Source organism: Heptranchias perlo, chromosome 10 (genome assembly GCF_035084215.1).
Source record: "Heptranchias perlo isolate sHepPer1 chromosome 10, sHepPer1.hap1, whole genome shotgun sequence".
Classification (NCBI taxonomy): Eukaryota; Metazoa; Chordata; class Chondrichthyes; order Hexanchiformes; family Hexanchidae; genus Heptranchias; species Heptranchias perlo.
The window spans coordinates 59,627,760-59,649,637 of NC_090334.1; the positions used below are offsets into that span (position 1 = coordinate 59,627,760).

Below are 21,878 nucleotides of genomic sequence, written 5' to 3' on the forward strand. Positions count from 1 at the left end.
CTGGATGTTGTCCAGGTCTTGCTGCATGCGGGCTCGGACTGCTTCATTATTTGAGGGGTTGCGAATGGAACTGAACACTGTGCAGTCATCAGCGAACATCCCCATTTCTGACCTTATGATGGAGGGAAGGTCATTGATGAAGCAGCTGAAGATGGTTGGGCCTAGGACACTGCCCTGAGGAACTCCTGCAGCAATGTCCTGGGGCTGAGATGATTGGCCTCCAACAACCACTACCATCTTCCTTTGTGCTAGGTATGACTCCAGCCACTGCAGAGTTTTCCCCCTGATTCCCATTGACTTCAATTTTACTAGGGCTCCTTGGTGCCACACTCGGTCAAATGCTGCCTTGATGTCAAGGGCAGTCACTCTCACCTCACCTCACCTCTGGAATTCAGCTCTTTTGTCCATGTTTGGACCAAGGCTGTAATGAGGTCTGGAGCCGAGTGGTCCTGGCGGAACCCAAACTGAGCATCGGTGAGCAGGTTATTGGTGAGTAAGTGCCGCTTGATAGCATTGTCGATGACACCTTCCATCACTTTGCTGATGATTGAGAGTAGACTGATGGGGCGGTAATTGGCCGGATTGGATTTGTCCTGCTTTTTGTGGACAGGACATACCTGGGCAATTTTCCACATTGTCGGGTAGATGCCAGTGTTGTAGCTGCACTGGAACAGCTTGGCTAGAGGCGCAGCTAGTTCTGGAGCACAAGTCTTCAGCACTACAGCTGGGATGTTGTCGGGGCCCATAGCCTTTGCTGTATCCAGTGCACTCAGCCGTTTCTTGATATCACGTGGAGTGAATCGAATTGGCCGAAGACTGGCTTCTGTGATGGTGGGGATATTGCTCCGAGGAACTCCTGCAGCAATGTCCTGGGACTGAGATGATTGGCCTCCAATAACCACTACCATCTTCCTTTGTTCTAGGTATAACTCCAGCCACTGGAGAGTTTTCCCCCTGATTCCCATTGACGTCAATTTTACTAGGGCTCCTTGGTGCCACACTCGGTCAAATGCTGTCTTGATGTCAAAGGCAGTCACTCTCACCTCACCTCTGGAATTCAGCTCTTTTGTCCATGTTTGGACCAAGGCTGTAATGCGGTGTGGAGCCAAGTGGTCCTGGCGGAACCCAAACTGAGCATTGGTGAGCAGGTTATTGGTGAGTAAGTGCTGATTGATAGCACTGTCGACGACCTCTTCCATCACTTTGCTGATGATTGAGAGTAGACTGATGGCGGTAATTGGCTGGATTGGATTTGTCCTGCTTTTTGTGGACATGACATATCTGGGCAATTTTCCACATTGTCGGGTAGATGCCAGTGTTGTAGCTATACTGGAAAAGTTTGGCTAGAGGCGTGGCTAGTTCTGGGGCACAAGTCTTAAGCATTACAGCCGGGATGTTGTCGGGGCCCATAGCCTTTGTTGTATACAGTGCACTCAGCCGTTTCTTGATAATACGTGGAGTGAATCAAATTGGCTGGCTTCATTGATGGTGGGGTTATCAAGAGGAGGCCGAGATGAATCATCTGCTCAGCACTTCTGGCTGAAGATGGTTGCAAAAGCTTCAGCCTTGTCTTTTGCACTCGCGTGATGCCATCATTGAGGATGGGGATGTTTACAAAGCCTCCTCCTCCCGTTAGTTGTTTAATTGTCCACCACCATTCACGACAGGATGTGGTAGGACATTACTGAAGACTTGTGCTCCAGAACTAGCCGCACCTCTTGCCAAACTGTTCCAGTACAGCTACAACATTGTCATCTACCCGACAATGTGGAAAATTGCCCAGGTAGGTCCTGTCCACAAAAAGCAAGACAAATCCAATCTGGCTAATTACCACCCCATCAGTCTACTCTTAATCATCAGCAAAGTGATGGAAGGTGTCATCGACAGTGCTATCAAGCGGCACTTACTTACCAATAACCTGCTCACCGATGCTCAGTTTGGGTTACACCAGGACCACTCTGCTCCAGAGCTGATTACAGCCTTGGTCCAAACATTGACAAGAGAGCTGAATTCCAGAGGTGAGGTGAGAGTGACTGCCCTTGACATCAAGGCAGCATTTGACCGAGTGTGGCACCAAGGAGCCCGAGTAAAATTGAAGTCAGTGGGAATTGGGGAAAACTCTCCAGTGGCTGGAGTCATACCTAACACAAAGGAAGATGGTAGTGGTTGTTGGAGGCCAATCATCTCAGCCCCAGGACATTGCTGCAGGAGTTCCTCAGGGTAGTGTCCTAGGCCCAACCATCTTTAGCTGCTTCATCAATGACCTTTGCTGCATCATAAGCTCAGAAATGGGGATGTTCGCTAATGATTGCACAGTGTTCAGTCCCATTCGCAACCCCTCAGATAATGAAGCAGTCCATACCCGCATGCAGCGAGACCTGGACAACATCCAGGCTTGGGCTCATAAGTGGCAAGTGACATTTGTGCCAAGCAATGACCATCTTCAACAAGAGAAAGTCTAACCACCTCCCCTTGACATTCAACAGTATTACCATTGCCGAATCCCCCATCATCGACATCCTGGGGGTCACCATTGACCAGAAACTTAACTGGACCAGCCACACAAATACTGTGGCTACAAGAGCAGGTCAGAGGCTGGGTATTCTGCAGTGAGTGACTCATCTCCTGACTCTCCAAAGCCTTTAGAATCATAGAAACATAGAAGTTTACAACATGGAAACAGGCCCTTCGGCCCAACATGTCCATGTCGCCCAGTTTATACCACTAAGCTAGTCCCAATTGCCTATAGAATTGCCTTTCTACCATCTACAAGGCACAGGTCAGGACAGTGATGGAATACTCTCCACTTGCCTGGATGAGTGCAACTCCAGCAACACCCAAGAAGCTTGACACCATCCAGGACAAGGCAGCCTGCTTGATTGGCACCCCATCCACCACCCTAAATGTTCACTCCCTTCCTTAGCTGCAGTATGTACTATCTACAGGATGCACTGCAGCAACTCGCCAAGGCTTCTTCGACAGCACCTCCCAAACCCGTGACCTCTACCACCTAGAAGGACAAGGGCAGCAGGCACATAGGAACAACACCCACCTGCACGTTCCCCTCCAAGTCCCACACCATCCCGACTTGGAAATATATCGCCGTTCCTTCATCGTTGCTGGGTCAAAGTCCTGGACTTCCCTACCTAGCAGCACTGTGGGAGAACCTTCACCACACGGACTGCAGCGGTTCAAGAAGGCGGCTCACCACCACCATCTCAAGGGCAATTAGGGATGGGTAATAAATGCTGGCCTTGCCAGCAACACCCACATCCCATAAACGAATTAAAAAAACAAAATTCTAGTGTCAGCAACTTATTAAGAAATATAAGAGTAGTAGATTCTTCAAGGTTTCTCTGTTCACCACTTTCCCACTATACTTCTGTATGCACGGTAACCTCGCTTAACTATTTTAAATTTATACATTCCTAACGTCATGTGATACTATTCTCCTCTAAGGATTTATTGTCTACAGGAATACTGTTAATTAGCACAACTGTTTTCTTGCTCAGGCTGCTTATTCTGCAAGGGGAACGAAATTGGCTAAGTGACAGGAAGCAAAGAGTAGCCGTGAACAGTTTTTTTTTACTAGAGCAAGGCATACAGTGGTGTTCCCCAGGGGTCGATACTAGGACCACTGCTTTTTTTGATATATATTAATGACTTGCACTTGGGTGTACAGGGCACAATTTCAAAATTTGCAGATGACACAAAACTTAAGTATGGTAAACGGTGAGGATAGACAAGCTGGTGGAATGGGTGGACACATGGCAGATGGAATTTAACACAGAAGTGTGAAGTGGTTTTGCAGGAAGAATGGAGAGAGGCAATATAAACTAAATGGTACAATTATAAAGTAGGTGCAAGAACAGAGTCCTGGGGGTATATGTGCACAAATCTTTGAAGGTGGCAGGGCAGGTTAAGAAAGCAGTTAAAAAGCATACAGGATCCTGGGCTTTATAAATAGAGGTATAGAGTACAAAAGCAAGTTATGTTGAACCTTTTTATAAAACACTGGTCCGGCCACATCTGGAGTATTGTGTCCAATCCTGGGCACCGTACTTTAGGAAGGATGTGAAGGCCGTAGAGAGGGTGCAGAAAAGATTTACTGGAATGATTCCAGGGATGAGGGAGTTCAGTTACATGGATAGGCTGGAGAAGCTGGGGTTGTTCTCAGAGCAGAGAAGGTTAGGAGGAGATTTGATAGAAGTGTTCAAAATCATTGAAGGGATTAGATAAAGTAAATAAAGAGAAACTGTTCCCATTGGTGGAAGGGTCGAGAACCAGAGGACACAGATTTAAGGTGATTGGCAGAAGAACCAAAGACTTCACGTGGCAAAACTTTTTTACGCAGCAAGTAGTTATGATCTGGAATGCGTTGCCTGAAAGGGCAGATTCAATCGTGACTTTCAAAAAGGAATTGGATAAATAATTTGAAGCGGAAAAAATTTGCAGGGCTATGGGGAAAGAGCGGGGGAATGGGACTAACTGGATTGCTCTTTCAAAGAGCCGGCATGGGCTCATTCGGCCAAATGGCCTCCTTCTGTGCTGTATATAAAATACAGTTTGTGTTCATGGGGTGTTAGAGGGTAAAGAAGGAGCTAAATATTCCACAAAGGATTGTGCCGGTTCGGAAGGTCGCAAAAAGGATTCGAGGTGGGGAAATATAGTGCTGTTCCTTACAGGTGACTGGGTTGCTTCTAATTTTCAGCTCCCTGGAAAATAACTTGCCTCGGGTGAAGTAGTGAATAATATTTTCCAGTGCTGATGTGATACCCAAGTGTCATAGCATGCTGTCTTTATACTGTGCATTTAGCACTCGTGTGTCACTGAGCATTTTTGATGTTAGTGACAAAAGCCAAATATAAACCGTCCCTGTGGGATAATATTGGTGCAAACAGGAGCACCTCTTAGATGTGCTCTCATTTAATTTAACCCATCTTTTATTTTTTAAAAAATGAATAAATTGTGTCCTATCAGTGCTTTCAATCAGCAAAAACTACCCTGGCAGTTGGAGGCCAGAAAGCAGTAGAGTACACTGCGCATGTTCTCTCAAGCGTGCCCTGATCTCTACCAACTACCAGGCCCACTGACCTGAGTGTGCAACTTCCTTCACAGCTGGTGGATGTGGTATAAAGGATAGGATTGTATCGCCTTAAACCAATGGAGGGAGAACAAAATTAGTCCCATCAATTATCTATAATCTTCATACTTGAAAGTTTTGGGTCACATCACTTTTATTGAAGGTGATAATGACATAGTTCCCAGGAGTGAGCTCTCACATCTTCAGATTAAATTGATGCAACATGATGTACTAAGTAGTCAGATGTACTATGTTACATACCTTCCCATCAGGCCCCCTCCCAGATATCTTCCTCCATTACACTGATGACTGTTGTCAACGTGGGAGCTTTACAGCTGTCTCCTGAGTGAATGCTTACTCCTTTAACTGGAAGGATTGACTGGACTATCGACTTTGATGCTGTGTGATCAGCTGACTGGATATATGCTTCCAAACCACAATATTGGTTTCACTGGTGTTTTTTAAAAATCCTCCTTTCTCGCTTCCCTCCTATTGATTTCCCCACTTCATTTGTCTACCCCTGCCAGAAAGCCACCTGCTAGTGTGTGATGCCTCCTCAGAACTGGCAAATCCTGTGTTATTAGAGCTGATACACTGTCCTATGAATTTTAAATGCCAACACAATAGATTCATTTTAACTACAATTTTCATACCCAGAAATTATGTGTAAACTTAAAGGTTTCATTAAACAGCCATATCTCTGTTATATCAGAAACTAGTGCTTCTGAAGTTTGGAATTTAGAACAGCTACTCCATTTTGCTAGTCCTTATTTAATCACAGTAGTATGAAATAAATCGTGTGATTCTAAGAACAAGAATAGAAAGGACAACTTGACTTTGGCTAAGGTTGTTAAGAATCCAAAGTCATTGGAAACAGCTTTGGCGACTACTGGGAATTTATATTAAATATCTGCCACCGATATTTAAAAGTTTTTGAATGCTATTTTAATAAAACGAACTTATAAATCCAGTCGAAGTTATTATGGTTCTTAACTCTTTACAGTCTGGGTTGTCTAGAAATTGCTGCACTTTTGGGCACTCCAGACTTTAAAGGGTTATACTTCTTTTCTTTATCAAGGAACCTTCATCCCCAGATGACATGTGGTAGCTGCCGACCAGGAATTTGCATACGTCCACAACCAAGGTCATCACATATCCATGAATTACAAGTCTGCAAAGCATTGTTTGATTTTTGCGAAGGGAATTCAAAAAGGGTGAGAATACAATACCAGAATTCAGTAACCAGCAATGATTCACCCAGGATCTGATATATTTACAGTGGTTGAAAATACAGAAGATCGAACTATTTCCACTATAAATTGGGCATTGTTTGATTTAATCTTGTTGACTTAAAAGTGCAATTTTGTCTTTTTAAAAAAAAAAATTGCTTCTATTTAATGGAATATGACCTCCTTACAAAGTGTATTGTATAGAAAAACTAACTGATGTTCCTCTCTGGCACAGAAGTAGCATCCAAGTATTTGGTTTATCAAAAGAAGAATCCCCTCCATCCAAAGAACGTTTGTTGCAATTGTAATCTTCTTTAAATTGAGTCTTGGGTTAGCTACTCTTCAAATTATGTCCCAATACCAGAGAGTATGAATGCTCTGTATAATTTTAATTTTGGGTTTGGGGCTTGGCAAGCTGTGAACTTGTAGAATAAATGCTCATACTTGTTGAGTATGTCACAGATCAAACTTGAATCATAACATCCACATTACTATGGGCTTTTTAAAAGCTGACTTTACACTGCTGGGGAAAGTGATTTATTGGGAATTATATAATGCCATGTCTCTAATTTTGCAAAATCTACCTAAAAGGTGTGTACATTGTTAATTGGCAGAGTGCCCTTGTTCTTGCTGTCAAATGAAAAGCCTACCACACACTGGATTTTCACAGCATTATACTAATGGTTAGTTATAATATATTTTAATGCTGCTTTTCCTCTTTGAACGATTCCCACCTCCAAAAATTAAAATGTTACTTTATTTCTCTTCATGGACTTACGCCTTCATTTGTCTATCATCAGCTAGATGGACAGAAGATCAAACCACAGATATTTGAGATGCGCATCAATATTGCTGTATCAGCTAATTGGTATGCTGGCTGTAGTGGTGAAGGTCATTTGGTCAGTTTTTTTACTTCCAGGAGGTGATGGCCTTTCACAAGATCATTCTAGGTCAGATCACCAAGAATGGATAATGCTGGTAACATTATTGGCCAATGAATTGGATTATCCAGCCAGCACTGGAACAGTAGCTTGTGACCACAGAGGTAGGAAGTGAGCTGCTTTCTTGCTGTGCTTTGGAATGTCAAAATACTTTTTCCATTGGTAGTAAGCATGTAAAAGCTTTTGTATATGATCTGTAATGAATCAAACTTTTTATTTGTTTAATTTTCTATTGTATAGTAATGATACAATGCTAGGAATGCCATTCTAAAATCTGTAGGAGTGAGAAATGAATGCATTATTGCGCTTCATTAAACAATCTTTATTTCTTTATTGATATTTGACAATCCATGGCATTATATAATAACAATAATAACCTTTAAATGTATCCATAAAGGGTAAATAATGCACTTCAGGATTAATGTAGGCTTGCCTTGTGACCCAAGTAATTCAAAATTGCAGATGTTTCATTATTGCTTAAAATGTTTATTTGTATTTAATGCTTTATAATCAAATATTTGGTAACAGGAGTACTTTCTCATTGTACTAAACCTTTCATTAACTGTTTTCCAACAGTAGAGGTTTAAACAAAAAAAAATTGAGGTCTATTTCAGGGTGGGAAGGTTTTATTTAAAGTGTATTGTCCTGAGGAGATGCAGCTTGATGGTACAGATTGTCTGGAGGTAGATCTGCATGTTCAGTGGGTTTAAATACATGGAAAGGAATTGGTTATGACACTGGATCAGGTTTCCATATACCACTGTGAACACAGTTTAATACATAAAGTGACTATCGAATGAGCTTCCAGCTGTATTCACGTTCTGAACTAAAAATGTAGATTGTGACGTTGGATTTTCTTTTAATCTCATCATAGCAAGAATTTTTTTTAGTCATCATGGTTAAAAATTGCATTGTACAGTGCTTCAGAATGGAATTCTAGTGATGGTAAAATGGACGCTTTATTTTTTAACTATTTTTGGTGTGCTATCTGGTTATAAAAGGTTCAGCAGTCAGTCCTTGAGGACAGTTTTTAAGTTTTACCACAGTGACTATAATTTCCAACCCAACTGTAAGGAAGAATGAGCAAAATGATTGAACTTTTCGTATGTCTAATTTCTTCCCCCTAAATAATGAAGCAACATTATTTTTGTTTAAATATTGCTACTTTACAGTATTTTACTTCAAAATAAAAGTCTGAAATTGCTTTTGAAGCAACTTTTTCGCTGAGTCCTCTCCCATTTTTCCTTATTAAGTTGTCTGTGGTGCTACCCAGTTCCATATTTCCTCTATTGCATTGCAAGATGGTCTAAGCCACTGACTTCTCAATGGCAGCCAGCTATGTCACAGTATAATTCTGTGGTGCAGACCTGACTAGTCAATTTTTCCTCTCACCTGAGATGAATTTCAGCAGGGTATTGAACTCAAGCCCTCTGACTGAATGGAGTCCACTGCTGTGCCATTAGAACAACCCCACCATTTAAGGAACAAAAGATCCAGTTGCAATATTGTAACATCTTATAGTATTTCATCAGTGAATTCTAACCTATGCTCCATTTGTGAAATTTGCAGTAGTACAAATTAAATAGAATATTAAGAGATGGCTCCTGAAATAATATCTGATGGATTTTTTTGTGGAAAATAATAAAGCCATGTATTAATGTGCAAAATTAATAAACTTAATATGTATTTGAATTGCTCCCTTGAATAGTTAGAACTTGTGATTTTAAGTAAAGACTGATTTTTGGCATCCTTAATGAAATATACATTGCTGGCAATATAAAACTGCTCACTAATAAACTTTAAAAGAACATTACTCCAAAATGGATTTTCTAATTTGAATGGTTTGGAAGGAATACTTGTCAGAGAAAATGAAATGTAATTTTTTCACGAATGCAAATAGGTTGCAAATTTAAATGAAATAAAGGATATGTTTTGGGTAGTCTGATGAAATAAATGTCTAAGTGAGGCTGACCAGATAACTCAAGTGTCAGTCATGGAAGTTCTGGCCGGCTTCATAAGTAGAGATATTCAGTAGATCACTAGACTGTTCATGGCCTATTCTACTTAGAATATTTGTGCTATGTTTCAATTAAAAATTAATTTTAATATATTTTGGATAATTGATTGGAATCTCAATTTTCATTGGAATATCATAACTCTTATTTTCATTGTTCTTTCTGTACACAAGTATTGGAAATATACTGTTATGAGTATTTGAAAAACTTCAAAAACTGAGGGTTGTTGCTTTTAAAAGGGCAAGCCAGTTCTGAACGTTGCTTATCCTTTGCTTCAGGGTTTTTAAACGATCTGAAGCATTGACGTCTTTCGGACAAACCAAGTGGGAATTGACTTTACTCACTGTTGTATAATAAGTGTCAGACAAATGAACTTTCCCACCTACTGTTGCTTATGTTGTGTTGTCAGAAAATGTGACTGTAATCACACCAGTTTGCCTTACTACGTTCTAGGATCGCATTTGTCCCAACACATTGCAAAAGAAGGGATTATATGATACATCTGTTTGACTTAAGTCTGAAACTTGCTGTGCCTGTCTTTGAAGAAAACCTTGTGAATTGCCATAAATATTTATCTTCTGTAGATATATTTGTTTATAGTGTTCATTATCAGGTAGCATCTGCATACGGCTAGACTTCCCTTCACTCGTACATTTATATATATTTTTTCGGTTCAAAAGATAACGGCGTTGGAAAATATTTTAATAACTGTTTACTTTAGCATAGAAAATAATTACGCTATCAGTGAGAAAAAGTAATTTAAATTTTCTATTCAGTTTATCACACACTAGAACACATTGATTGACATGTAGAATGTGTAACAATACTTGGTACATTATTGTTCACAGCAATTAAACTGTTATTGGAAATCCAGATTACGATTGAGTGTTTATAAAAAGCTTGTTAATTGTATATTTTGTATTATGTACTGATCCCAACTCCAAAGGAAATAATGTGTGAATTTAGTTCCTAACTGAGATTGTACTATTTGTTTGGAGTCAATTGAACAAATTGCATATGCCTGTGAATTGTTATGTTTGCAGATTGTGGAAGTTTGAAATACATTTATGGCTGAAGAATGGTGTCATTAATTAAAAGTGTCAGGCAATTGCATTATATTTTTGTGTTTTTACTAGAGTTAAATCATAAAAGTTGCATAAATGCGTTGACTAGCAATTTTGTTTGTGATGGACTGCTCTTAAACATGGCAAAATCCTAAATTGTGCCGTAGAAAATTTATCTATTCCTTCTTCATCTGAATTTAAATCAAAGTAGCATTCAAAATAGTTTGCTATTTAAAAAATATCTAGTGGGGTAAAAAATAATAATAGTGGGAAGACTTCAGTGGTGCTGCTGGCCGTAGTTCATTGGTTTTCCAATATGCCACATCATAGGATACTGGCTTGTGGCCTATATTCCCATATGCTGAGCTCCTGATCTTGAATGCATCAGTTGGAAGAAAGACACTTCACCTAAAGGAAAGGAGGAATAGTCACAATCACCCTGGGTGGTTGTTCCATACCTTCTAATAGTTGAATCAAGATCAATAATAGGTGGTGGTGCATTTGGCCTGCCTGTGTTTTATTGGCAGTGTATGACCAAGGGTGCATGATATTTTTAAAGTAGTTGACAAGTTTAGTGTGCAAATGCTAAATTCATTGAAGGTTTTTTTTGTTGACACTTTGGTTGTAATGCCTATCTATATTCAAATTTCTGTCACTCTTGCACCTCATTGGCTCAAATTTCATATTTCTAAATCTGAAAATCACTGCTGAACAGGTAGGGAATGTGCCAATTAGCTAGTAGCTAATCTCCCATCATGAAGCTCAAAAACATTTGAATCAAAAATGGGCAGTCAGCAACACAGATTTAAAAAGGTGAACCAGTCAAATTGTTCAAAATATCTTTTGAAAATTCTCTGACTGTCTTCTTCCATTCTCCACTAAGTTGACCATTTGCTACTGGAAAAACAGTTTGTGACAAATACATAATAAAGCAATAAAATTTACATTTTCAGTAGTGTTTTCTGGATTAGAAATGTTTTCTGAGCCCCAAGACTGTCAAAAACATATAAGATTCTGAGGGGGCTTGACAGGGTAGATGCTGAGAGGTTGTTTCCCCTGGCTGGCGAGTCTAGAACTAGGGGGCTTAGTTTCAGGATAAGGGATCGGCCATTTAAGACTGAGATGAGGAGAAATTTCTTCACCGAGGGTTGTGAATCTTTGGAATTCTCTACCCTAGAGGGATGCTGAGTCATTGAGCATATTCAAGGCTGAGATGGATAGGTAGATTTTTGGACTATAGGGGAATCAAGGGATATGGGGATAGGACAGGAGAGTGGAGTTGAGGCCAAAGATCAGCCATGACCTGATTGAATGGCAGAGCAGGCTCGAGGGGCCATATGGCCTACTCCTGCTCCTATTACTTATGTTCTGAGCCTCAAGCTCATGCAAGTTCCCAGATATATAACCTAGCTAGTTGGCAAATCTCCAAGCATGCAACTGTGCCTAAAACCCCTAGAAATTATGATTTACACCAAAATTGGAAATTCACAGAGCATGCCAGGACTTGATATTTGTAAGCACTGCCCCTCTAGTGGAAAGTTAACCAAAATTTGCCAGGAACATAATTTTTAGGAGTACAGTGGAATTTGGATAAAAATCCTGGGTCCAGATCAGTTTCTCATTTCTGCTAGTGTATTTTGTCCTCACTGTAGTCAGCTTTTGGTTGTATGGGATCAGATTAAAAATTATTTTCTTAAATGTTTCACAAAAAAGAATTTTACACTTGTTTAGCACAAATCATCTGTGGGCAAAGAATTGGAATACTAATTAGCTTCAGTTTAAGTGGGTTGATCTGCCTTGGTTATAAAATAATCATTGGCAGTGCCTTTTTGTTTCCTTAAAGACTGAGATTTAGAGAACTCATTCCTACGCCGGACAGAGTGCAGCTTTAAACCAGCTTCACCCTATATCTAATATGTTTGTTATATCTAGTGTTTGTAGCACTGTATTGTTTTTCAGTAAACAAAATCTGCTCAACTTAGCTGAGTAGTGAAATGCAATACTGCATGGATCTGCATGTAGTGATCAACCAGATGTAATGAAAAACAGAAGACTGCTTAAATTGACTGATTGCATTCCACTGTAATTGGAATTTTTTGTATTAAAAATAAGAAATTGAAGCAAGAGCTCAACTTTTTCTGAAGTAACTTTGCAAGCAAAAGTGTGCATGCTACTAGCTGATGTCCTGCAACTACAATCGGCAAGCACAGTAAGGGAATTGAACACAAACACAGCTGAAGAGAAAATTGGTGAGTGGGGAACAACTATGAGTAGGTCTTTGTATTTTGTATTGTATTATAAACCATTACAGCAGCTGCCTCCTTTATTTATGTTTATATGAGCAATGATTCTGGAAGCACCATCATTTTTCAAAAGTGGAGGGAGATTAGAATAAAAGTACTGAATTTAAAATGTTTTTACCAAAATGTTTTGCTTAACTATTATAAGTACCATTGGAACGATGTTGGATAAAAGAGAATAGAGAGAAAGCAAGAACTTGCATTTATATAGTGCCTTTCATGATCTCAAGATATCCCAAAGTGCTTCACAGCCAATGAAGGACCTTTGAAGTGTAGTCACTGTTGTAGCGAACTATGACAGCCAATTTGTGTACAGCAAGGTTCCATAAACAGCAATGCAGTAAATGACGGGATAATTTTTTTTAGTAATATTGGTTGAGGGATAAATGTTGGCCAGGAGACTGGGATAACTCCTCTGCTCTTCTTCAAAAAAAAAGCCATGGGGTGTTTTACATCCTGAGGAGGCAGATAGGGAATCAATTTACTGTCTCATATGAAAAACAGCACTCCCTCAGTACTACACTGAAGTGTCAGCCTATATTATGTGTTCAAATCTTTAGAGTGGAGCTTGAACCCATGACTTTCTGACTGAGGTGAGAATGCTACAACCGAGCCAAGGCTGGCACCTGAAAAGATGCCAAAAAGGAAATATTAAACTAAGATGTTATATATTTCTTGGCCTTCACTGTAAAAAGCTACATCTTAACCAGGTAGATAGTAAAGGTAAAAAGATTGCTACTAAATGTCAATATTTATTATGTATGTATCTGTCTTTCTATCTGAAGTGTGGTATGTGAGGAACAGACTTAATTATCTACCTGCAGTAGATCAGGAAAATACTGTTTATTTTCTGGAAATCAAAAATAAATTATTTCACCATCGCAGAGGTCTCTTGATTTTTTTTTCTGAATTCTTTCACTGGAGATGTGCACCCCTCCCCACAATGCAGTAATTCCACCCCCATCCTTGCAACACTTGCTCACTTCTAGCGATGCCACAGGTGTTCTGCTAGTATATTATAGAAATTAAAATTTAGAAATCTCGGTGAATTTTGCAAGATATTGAAATTTGCCATCTGATTAATTCTAGAAAAAGGTCAATAGTGATAGTACTCACTAGCTGCATGTGTAAACTATGTTGTGTGACCCAGTATAATCAAATTGAGTTGATGTTTGTGGGTAGGTATCTATGGTAGTGATATTTTATAATGTAGCACTGCAGAAATTATTTAAGGGAAATGTAAATGGAACACATTAATGAAAATATAGTGAATAAAGGGAAATCGTGCTTGTACAATAGTTTACTTGTAGAAAAAATATCCCGCCTTGTACTTCTGAGTGTCTTATTTGTAAAGTAAAAATGGGGCATCTGCTATCCTAAAAAGTTGAACCTGTGACAGGTGAAGTTCACGTACAAATGCATCACATGTTGGTACTACATTCCAATGTGCGATTTTTGTTACACAGGCATTTTACATTTAAAACGGGTTAACGTCAGTGTAAAAATCATGTGCACAGGAACTTTATTTAACATGCTGGTGCGTGAACTTTGCTGACTGGAAGTTCTACTCTTGTATGTTCTCCTTTTAAAAGTAACCCAAAAATGATCTTTTATAATGAAGGCAACATGGGGATAAAATGTATGACGCAGGATTGATTGTCCATAGTGTTGAATTCCCAATCTCAGGAACGTCGTTGTAAGCATATGCTAACGAGTGAACAGGTGTCCCTCTGCAGAGAAGGGAAAGTTGGATGGAGATTTGTTTCTGGGCTACACTCACATATCTAGTAGCTGTTTTGTCGGATGCCTGGGGCAACTGGGATAGAAAAGTAGGCAGAAAAATAGAAGCAGATTCCCTTCAAATTATTTTGTTAAAAGTTGAGGTATAACCACATGATCGATAGCTTGGGTGAATTTGTTTCAATTACCATTTTAATCTTTGTGTGGGAGGCTACTTCAAGTGTCATAAAGAGTAACCATTAACTGTTAATACCCTTTGTCTTTACTGTCCATACTTTTCACATGGGAATATTAATTACATCAGATCAGGAATCTGCTTAGAGATCATCAGAGTCATGAAGTTGAATTAGCAATGACACAATTGCTGAAATATAAGAGTTAATAACAGCACAGCTGATATTGATCCCATGCAATTTTGGGCTCTACTAAGCTATTTGCTGTGATGTCATTTTCTTTTTTTTTAAAATGCAACTATCATAATTCTTTGTAATTGTTTTTAAATGGCTTTCTGGTGGTGACATACACGTTTGTGTTATTACCTATATAGGTTGAGATGTTTTTTGCAAAGAAACTTATCCGCTCTTCCTGAAGAAGGTGACTTTTATGCTGGGATACAGTTCCAACTCTTGTTGACAACTCTTCTACCTAATCCAAATGGTTATTCTTTAAGGTTGAGTCTGGATAACAAGTGTCTGTACACTTTATTTAACTTTTTAGGGGGTGTGCAGTAGTGTCACAGTTAAGCCCATTCCTGTTCATATGTGCATTTCAAAGAAAGGCTAACAGAAGGGTGAAGCCTTAACTAATTTGTTGTGTTTCCCCCCCAATCCATATATATTTCAGCAAAACTTAGCACCATAGCTGAGATCAGCTAACTCAGCACAGATCAGGGTAACACCGTCTAATGCATAGGTTTACTGAGCTATTGGAGGAGGTCTGTGGAAACTTTCTTGTGCACTTGTCAATTGGAACAGTATATAACTATTGACACCAGAGGGTGCTGAAGTGCTTTGGGGTATAACTTTTGGTCATACTTTGTGGCATATTCCTGTTGTGATTCTAGATGGGAGTTAAATTCACTAAAACTGAGCCAAGAATTTTGATTACATTCCTTTTCGATAATTGCTGTCGCAGTCTTTTCTGATGAATTGAGCTAGCACCGTTCGTTGGCCATTATTGCAATAATTTTTGTACTCTGCAGTTAACAGGCCTTTCACATTTCAGTATGACTCAGAACCCCAGTCACTGGAGACCTTGAAATCAATGCTGTTCAGTCACCTGGGGCTCTGCTCTGGGGTGCTAATACCCTTTGTTAACTGGGTAAATTCTATTTCCTTCCATCGTATTCCAGTGCCTGTCGATGTAACTTTATACCTGAGGGCAAACCCCAAACAAAGAAACTGAAGTAATGGCTGGCAAATTACTCATCATGTTTCTGACAATGCTAAAAGTCAGAAGAAAGTGTGAAATAAATGCACCTGGTGTAAATAATTATAGACCTGAAAGAGAAGGTGTATGTGCAAGGTGGCATGGAATGCTAAATGCCAGACTAATTGTTTGCAGAAGGGAAAAATCCTGCTGCTGATGAGTTTGAGATCGGCTCGATTAATGCAATCTTTCTGCCAGTTTTGTTTAGCCATGTCATGGTCTGTTTCCTTTAGTAAAGCCATTAAGTCTGACTAATGCAGCCACCCAGCAGTTAGTCCTGTCTTCCCTGGGGCTGAGGATATAATGTCAGTGGGCTACGATCCAATTCACTCTGAGCTGGATACATCAAATCTTTTCACTGCAGGTCTTGTCAGGCAAGACCGATCGTCTGCTATCAAATGCTCTGAAAGCATCCTAGCTCATAAAAGCAATTTCATGTGCTCATTGATACAGAATGGATTGTTGCTAAACCTCCAAGGCATATTCTCAAGGTCAAACTACTGAATTTTTTTAAATGTAAAAACTGGCTTATATCAAAATACGACCTTTAAAAAAAATTAAGTGAGGATGAATGTTTTTGTGTGTGTGTGTTAGCTGGTGTTATGTCACACTGCAGCCTGGGGTTTGTTTGTCACAGAAACCGCCAGAATTTATCAGTTGTTCACAGCTACACAATAATATGATTTAAACAAACAAGATCAAGCTACAGATACTATCAGGCTGTTCTTGGTATATAGGGATTTGTAGCCTGCACTGAGACTGTGGTAGCAGCTAATAAGAGTAGCTGGCCAGTTGCTGCATTAGTTTGTGTGTTTTGTCAGCAATCAATCCATAGCCACACATGAAACAGCTCCCAGTCTGTAAACCTGTCTAGTATGTTTTTCTTTCTTGGCACTTGGATTAAGTCTAAACTGGTTTTTGGGCATTTGACCCAAGAAAAAATGCCATCAGAAATAGCCGAATGTATGTTGTATGTTATATGACAGTGGCAAAAATTTCATCCTGGCTGGGCATATTATTTCTGGTCATCACATATGGTCGACATGAATACAGGCTGTTTTGAATATCAATTTGCTTTTTGAACAGCCCACTTAACTTCCATTTGTTAAAGATAAAAATAGATGAATTATCACATCAAACATTAACTTCACAATTCATACAAGTTTAAAACTCTACGAAACCAGATGTTGATTTTCAATTCTCATGACTTGGCTTTCTATCACTGACTAGTAAATTCTGGCCCCTCTTCCCACTCCTTACTTTTGGTTTCCATGTGCCAGGAATGTCTTAAACACTTATGGCCAGAATTTGCTGTAGCAGGGCATCTAACAGCATCCGCTGTTAGTTAGATTTGCTCCTGCACCCTTTAGCTCAAAAGAATTTTGTCCACAAAGTTGCTGAAAGTGTGAGCTGATAATGGTGCAGTGAGGGAAACAGGGCAACCAACAGGGTATCTCCTTAACCAATGAGATTTAAGGATTAGGAAATAAACACAAAAAGGACTAAGAGTGAATTATTGTCATATCTGGTATGGAAAAAGAAATAGAGAAGGAAAGAAAGATTAGATTGAGAGAGAAAAAAGACAGGAAAAGTAAGAAAAATAAATTTAAAATTTAACTTTTTTAAAATCTAAAACCATTCACAATCTGAAGGAATAAGACTCCACACTTGTAAAAGTTAATTTTCGGTGCCAGAGAGGTTCATTAGCAGTCATTAACACTTATCACATTGTAAAAGCCTTGACTTTCTGTGGCGAGTTTAATGGGCCATTAATGGGCAAATACAACAAATTCCTAAAGAAAACGCGGAGGCTAAGGGCAAGGTGTCGTTTTCGTGAAGCTAACGGTGGAGCGACTCAACTCGTCAGCAACTTTTGGATATTCACATTTAACCGTGCACCTGCTCCTCACCTGAAGTTGTATCCATAAATAACGGCGAGTGCCCTTAGCTTTGCTGTTATTTTGACAGCAAATTCTGGCCCGTAGTCTCAGGTCTGTGCACCCTGTTATGTTTTCTCTCTCTCTCAAACAAATTTTGTATTCCTTTAGGAAGCCAAGCATAGAGTATATCTACTGAAATCACCGAATTCTTAATCTCCCCTGTTACTGATGTGTTTGACCTGCTCTATAACAAAACCCTTCTAAATGATAACTCACATTCGCTAGCATCTTGCTAAAGTACTGCAAGCCTGACCATTGGGAGAACCGTCTGCAGGTTCATAAATGATACAAAGATTTGTGATAGGACCTTACATGAGAAAAATCGATCACAGTCAGATCCTAGATGCGATGGGAGATATCATTCAATAATGATAAATATGGTAGGGTCATTGCCAACATGTGTGCACCATGCAGGGTTGCAACCTTAAGACTGTTGAGCGGGAGAAAGAGCTAGCTGTTACAGTATGAATCTCCTAACCAGTGCCACAAAGTCAAATTGCCTATTGGGATGTTTTGCTAGGACAATTTGATTTGAGGTCTTTAAAATGTTAAAGGATTAGATTTGGTCCATGTGGATAGGCTATTTGAGTTAAATAGGTTAGGGAGGACCGGGGGACATACATATAAATTGTATAGCATATAACTAAATGAGATGTCAGGAGGTTTTTCTTTTCAGAGGGTCATCAACCTTTGGAACAAATTTCTGTCTTATGCAGCAAGTGCGGATTCATTGCAAGCATTCAAAAGGGAACTGGACAAGTTCCTAATTATGGCTGACATCACAACATACAACAGGTAGTTAGGGTATGGTCAGTGCAAGTCTTGGTAACTCTGGTCTCCTGGAACTTGTTTGATTGCCTTTGGGGATCAGCGAGGTATTTCCTAGACTTTTGTTTCCTGCTTTGGCTTAGGAGTTTTTTTTGCCACTCAGGAGATTACGTGACTGGTGGGTGGGAGAGGTTGTGGGGGAGTGTTGCACTATGATATGGGACAGGCTCAATGGAGCAGCTGGTCTTTTCCTGTCCATCATATTTGTATCTTCATATGTAATTCCATTTCTTCCCTCCAAAACAATGACTTGAACCAGCCTACCAGCTGAATTTGTGTTTAGTACCTTTTCCCCTATTCCAGCACCAAACAAAACAAAAAAGTGGGGGGAGGTGGTGGGGTTGGTGAGAGAGAGGAAGAGATGATACTGCTGCTGTGTCTGTGACATTATCACTGATGGTGTTTGTTTTATGTGGCCAGGACACCTGGACTTGGCTCCAAACATTCCTCAATTTACCAACAGGATCGCATGCCACCAAGAAGACCCTTGCAAATTGGTAAGAACTCATTTTTCAGAAAAGTTAGAGAAGCGAAACAATACTTTTTAACCACCATTCCCCCCCCCCCCCCCCAACCATGTGCTTTTTCAAAATATTCCTTAAATATGTACATATTTTATGATGTGGAGATGCCGGTGATGGACTGGGGTGGACAAATGTAAGGAATCTTACAACACCAGGTTATAGTCCAACAATTTTATTTTAAAATCACAAGCTTTCGGAGATTATCTTCTTCGTCAGGTGATTTTAAAATAAAATTGTTGGACTATAACCTGGTGTTGTAAGATTCCTTACATATTTTATGGCAGACCCCTGGATAAAAGTCTGAAACCAAGTGCACATTGGGGCTGCTTAGAGGAAAGAAAATCTAGGATATTCATAAAACAGCAACAAATCACAACTGAACAGATAGATAACCTACCAAGGAGCGTATTTTTTTTTTAAAAGGCAGTTACTTTCTACTGGTTGCTTCTGACTTTGAGCTGGGGACTTGCAAGTAGTTGTCAATCTGCTGTCTACTCAGATAAATGTAAAAGATCTCATTGTACTATTCGAAGAAGAGCAAGGCGTGCTCCTAGTGTCCTAGCCAGCATACCTACCTAAACTAACACCACCAGAGTAAGATTATCTGGTCGTTCATCTTATTTGCTATTTGTGGGACCTTTGCTGCATGCAAATTATCTACTATATTTGCCTGCAGGACCACACTTCAAAAATAGCTAATTGCTTGTTGAGTGCTTTAGGATGTCTAGAGGATGTGTTAAATAAATGCAATTTTATTCACTCTTCCTTGCCATTTCTAGTGTTACAAGGAGGTGCCACATCTATGCCAGAGCAACTATATTTCCATCACTTTGCACTTTGGATGGGCCTGTGGATGGATTTGGTGCTGCCAAATTATTTGCTGTTTGATATTCAGGGATTCCTGCTTCCAGACCCACTGCTGAACATGCTCCTGTGCCCATAACCACTCCTGCTCTTAGAATTGACAATAGCTGAATTTAGGCTGTTTGGACACTGCCTTGACTCAAATCCTGCATTTGGTGCACTCAGAATTTGTACCTGCCAATGGGATCATTCTGTTGTTTGATCAACTAATGACAATATTGGCTAATTGGCCAGTAAAATGGTCAGCACTATTATACATGCCATTTGAGTGCTCCAATTTAGTACACACTGTTCAGAGATACACAGCACAAATTTGGCAAACAATGGGAAATCAATGGAAGAGAAATGGTAAGTATATATTTTTTTCAAAATGAAAATGTGTGTATTTATCATATTTTACCTTTTATTCACCTCATTTGTCTAACAGCTGCATATTGCTATGTTGTTGTAAATTCACTCCCAATTAATATAGAGTTAACTGCTATAGAAGTTATGTTTCTTATTTAATAAATAAGGGCTTAAAAAAACAAAAGGCCACATAGTCCTTTGGTTTCAGTCCAAGTCAAAACCACGTGCTTTTCATGGTACCCGAGCTGAAACTTATAAAAAGCTTATTAAGTTTTTATACAGCAGCCAATTTTCGCACAGAGAGGTCTCAAACAGCAATGAGGTAAATGACCAGTTGATCTGTTTTGATGGTGGTGGTTGAGGGATGAATGTTGACCGGACACTGGGAAGAGTCGGTTTGCATCCTCCTGAGCAGGCATTCAGGGCCTCGATTTAACGTCCCATCCAAAAGACAGCATCTCAAACAATGTAATACTTCCTTAATACTGCAGTCATTAGTGCTAAAGTCCTGCAGTCGGGCTTGAACGCACAGCCTTCTTACGAAAGTGCTTCAGGAAGTCCTTGTTGTGAAAAGTGCTGTTTGACTGCAAGTTCCTTCTTGCTGTTCCCAAAATTTTCAATTGGTCATTCAACTAAACTCGATCCACAAGCTGCTCTGACGTTATGTTGGTTGTTCAGATTTGAAATATAAGATGATCTAGTTCTAAAATAGTACATTAGTTGCTAGAAATGTGAAGAGTTAACCAAAAGCTGCTCTTAAAACTCTGCTGTGAGGTGTGAAAAGAAAAAATTGACCATGGTCAGGAGTCTTTTAGATACTACTGGAATAAAACCTATACACTAAGATATTTACAACTGACAGTTTTTTTTGTTTAAATCAGAGCAGAGGCTAACTGCATCCTTAATGTTAGCTGTGGCTCAGTGGTAGCACTCTCGCCTCTGAGTCAGAAGGTTGTGGGTTCAAGCCCCACTCCAGAGACTTGAGCGCAATCTAGGCTGACACTTCAGTGCAGTACTGAAGGAGTGCTGCAATGTTGGGGGTGCCATCTTTCGGTTGAGATGTTAAACTGAGGGCCCTGTCTTTCCTCTTGGGTGATTGTAAAAGATCCCATGGCACTTTTTGAAGAAGAGCAGGGGTGTTCTCCCGGTGTCCTGGCCAACTAAAACAGATTATCTGGTCGTTATCTCATTGCTGTTTGTGGGACAATGCTGTGCTCAAATTGGCTGCTGCATTTCCTACATTACAACAGTGACTATGGGCTCGATATTGCCAGGGCTGCCGGTTCGCAGCGGGGGGGCTATGCGCCCGGTGAAATCAGTCTGCCCCGCGCGCGATCGCAGCCTAATTGAATCCACTTACCTTTGCTTCCGGGTTCCCCACTGCTGATCTGCGCGTTGGGCGGACTGCGCATGCGCAGTAAGGTCGGTCAGCTGGAGGAGCTCTATTTAAAGGGGCAGTCCTCCACTGACATGCTGCAACAAATAGGAAAAAATACAGCATGGAGCAGCCCAGGGGGAAGGCTGCTTCCAGGTTTAATGATGCCTCACTCCAGGTATCATTAGATGGGGTGAGG

General features: G+C 40.0%; 1 protein-coding gene across 4 annotated transcripts in view; it reads left to right on the top strand.

The window, feature by feature from the left end:
- Nucleotides 1-21,878, top strand: part of ppm1aa (protein phosphatase, Mg2+/Mn2+ dependent, 1Aa) — a 136,602-nt gene that overhangs the window by 35,896 nt on the left and 78,828 nt on the right. Inside the window, exons 6-7 of one of the 4 annotated variants that reach the window (XM_067991894.1) lie at nt 18,989-19,065; nt 19,872-20,111. The exons of 1 other annotated variant lie outside the window; for it this stretch is intronic. In XM_067991894.1, coding sequence (XP_067847995.1) covers nt 18,989-19,065; nt 19,872-19,980 — 186 coding nt within the window. In that variant the 3' untranslated portion in view covers nt 19,981-20,111. Of the gene's footprint in view, nt 1-6,086; nt 13,514-18,988; nt 19,066-19,871; nt 20,112-21,878 lie in introns of those variants that run through there. 2 more of the 4 variants (XM_067991895.1, XM_067991897.1) reach the window with 2 other exon arrangements.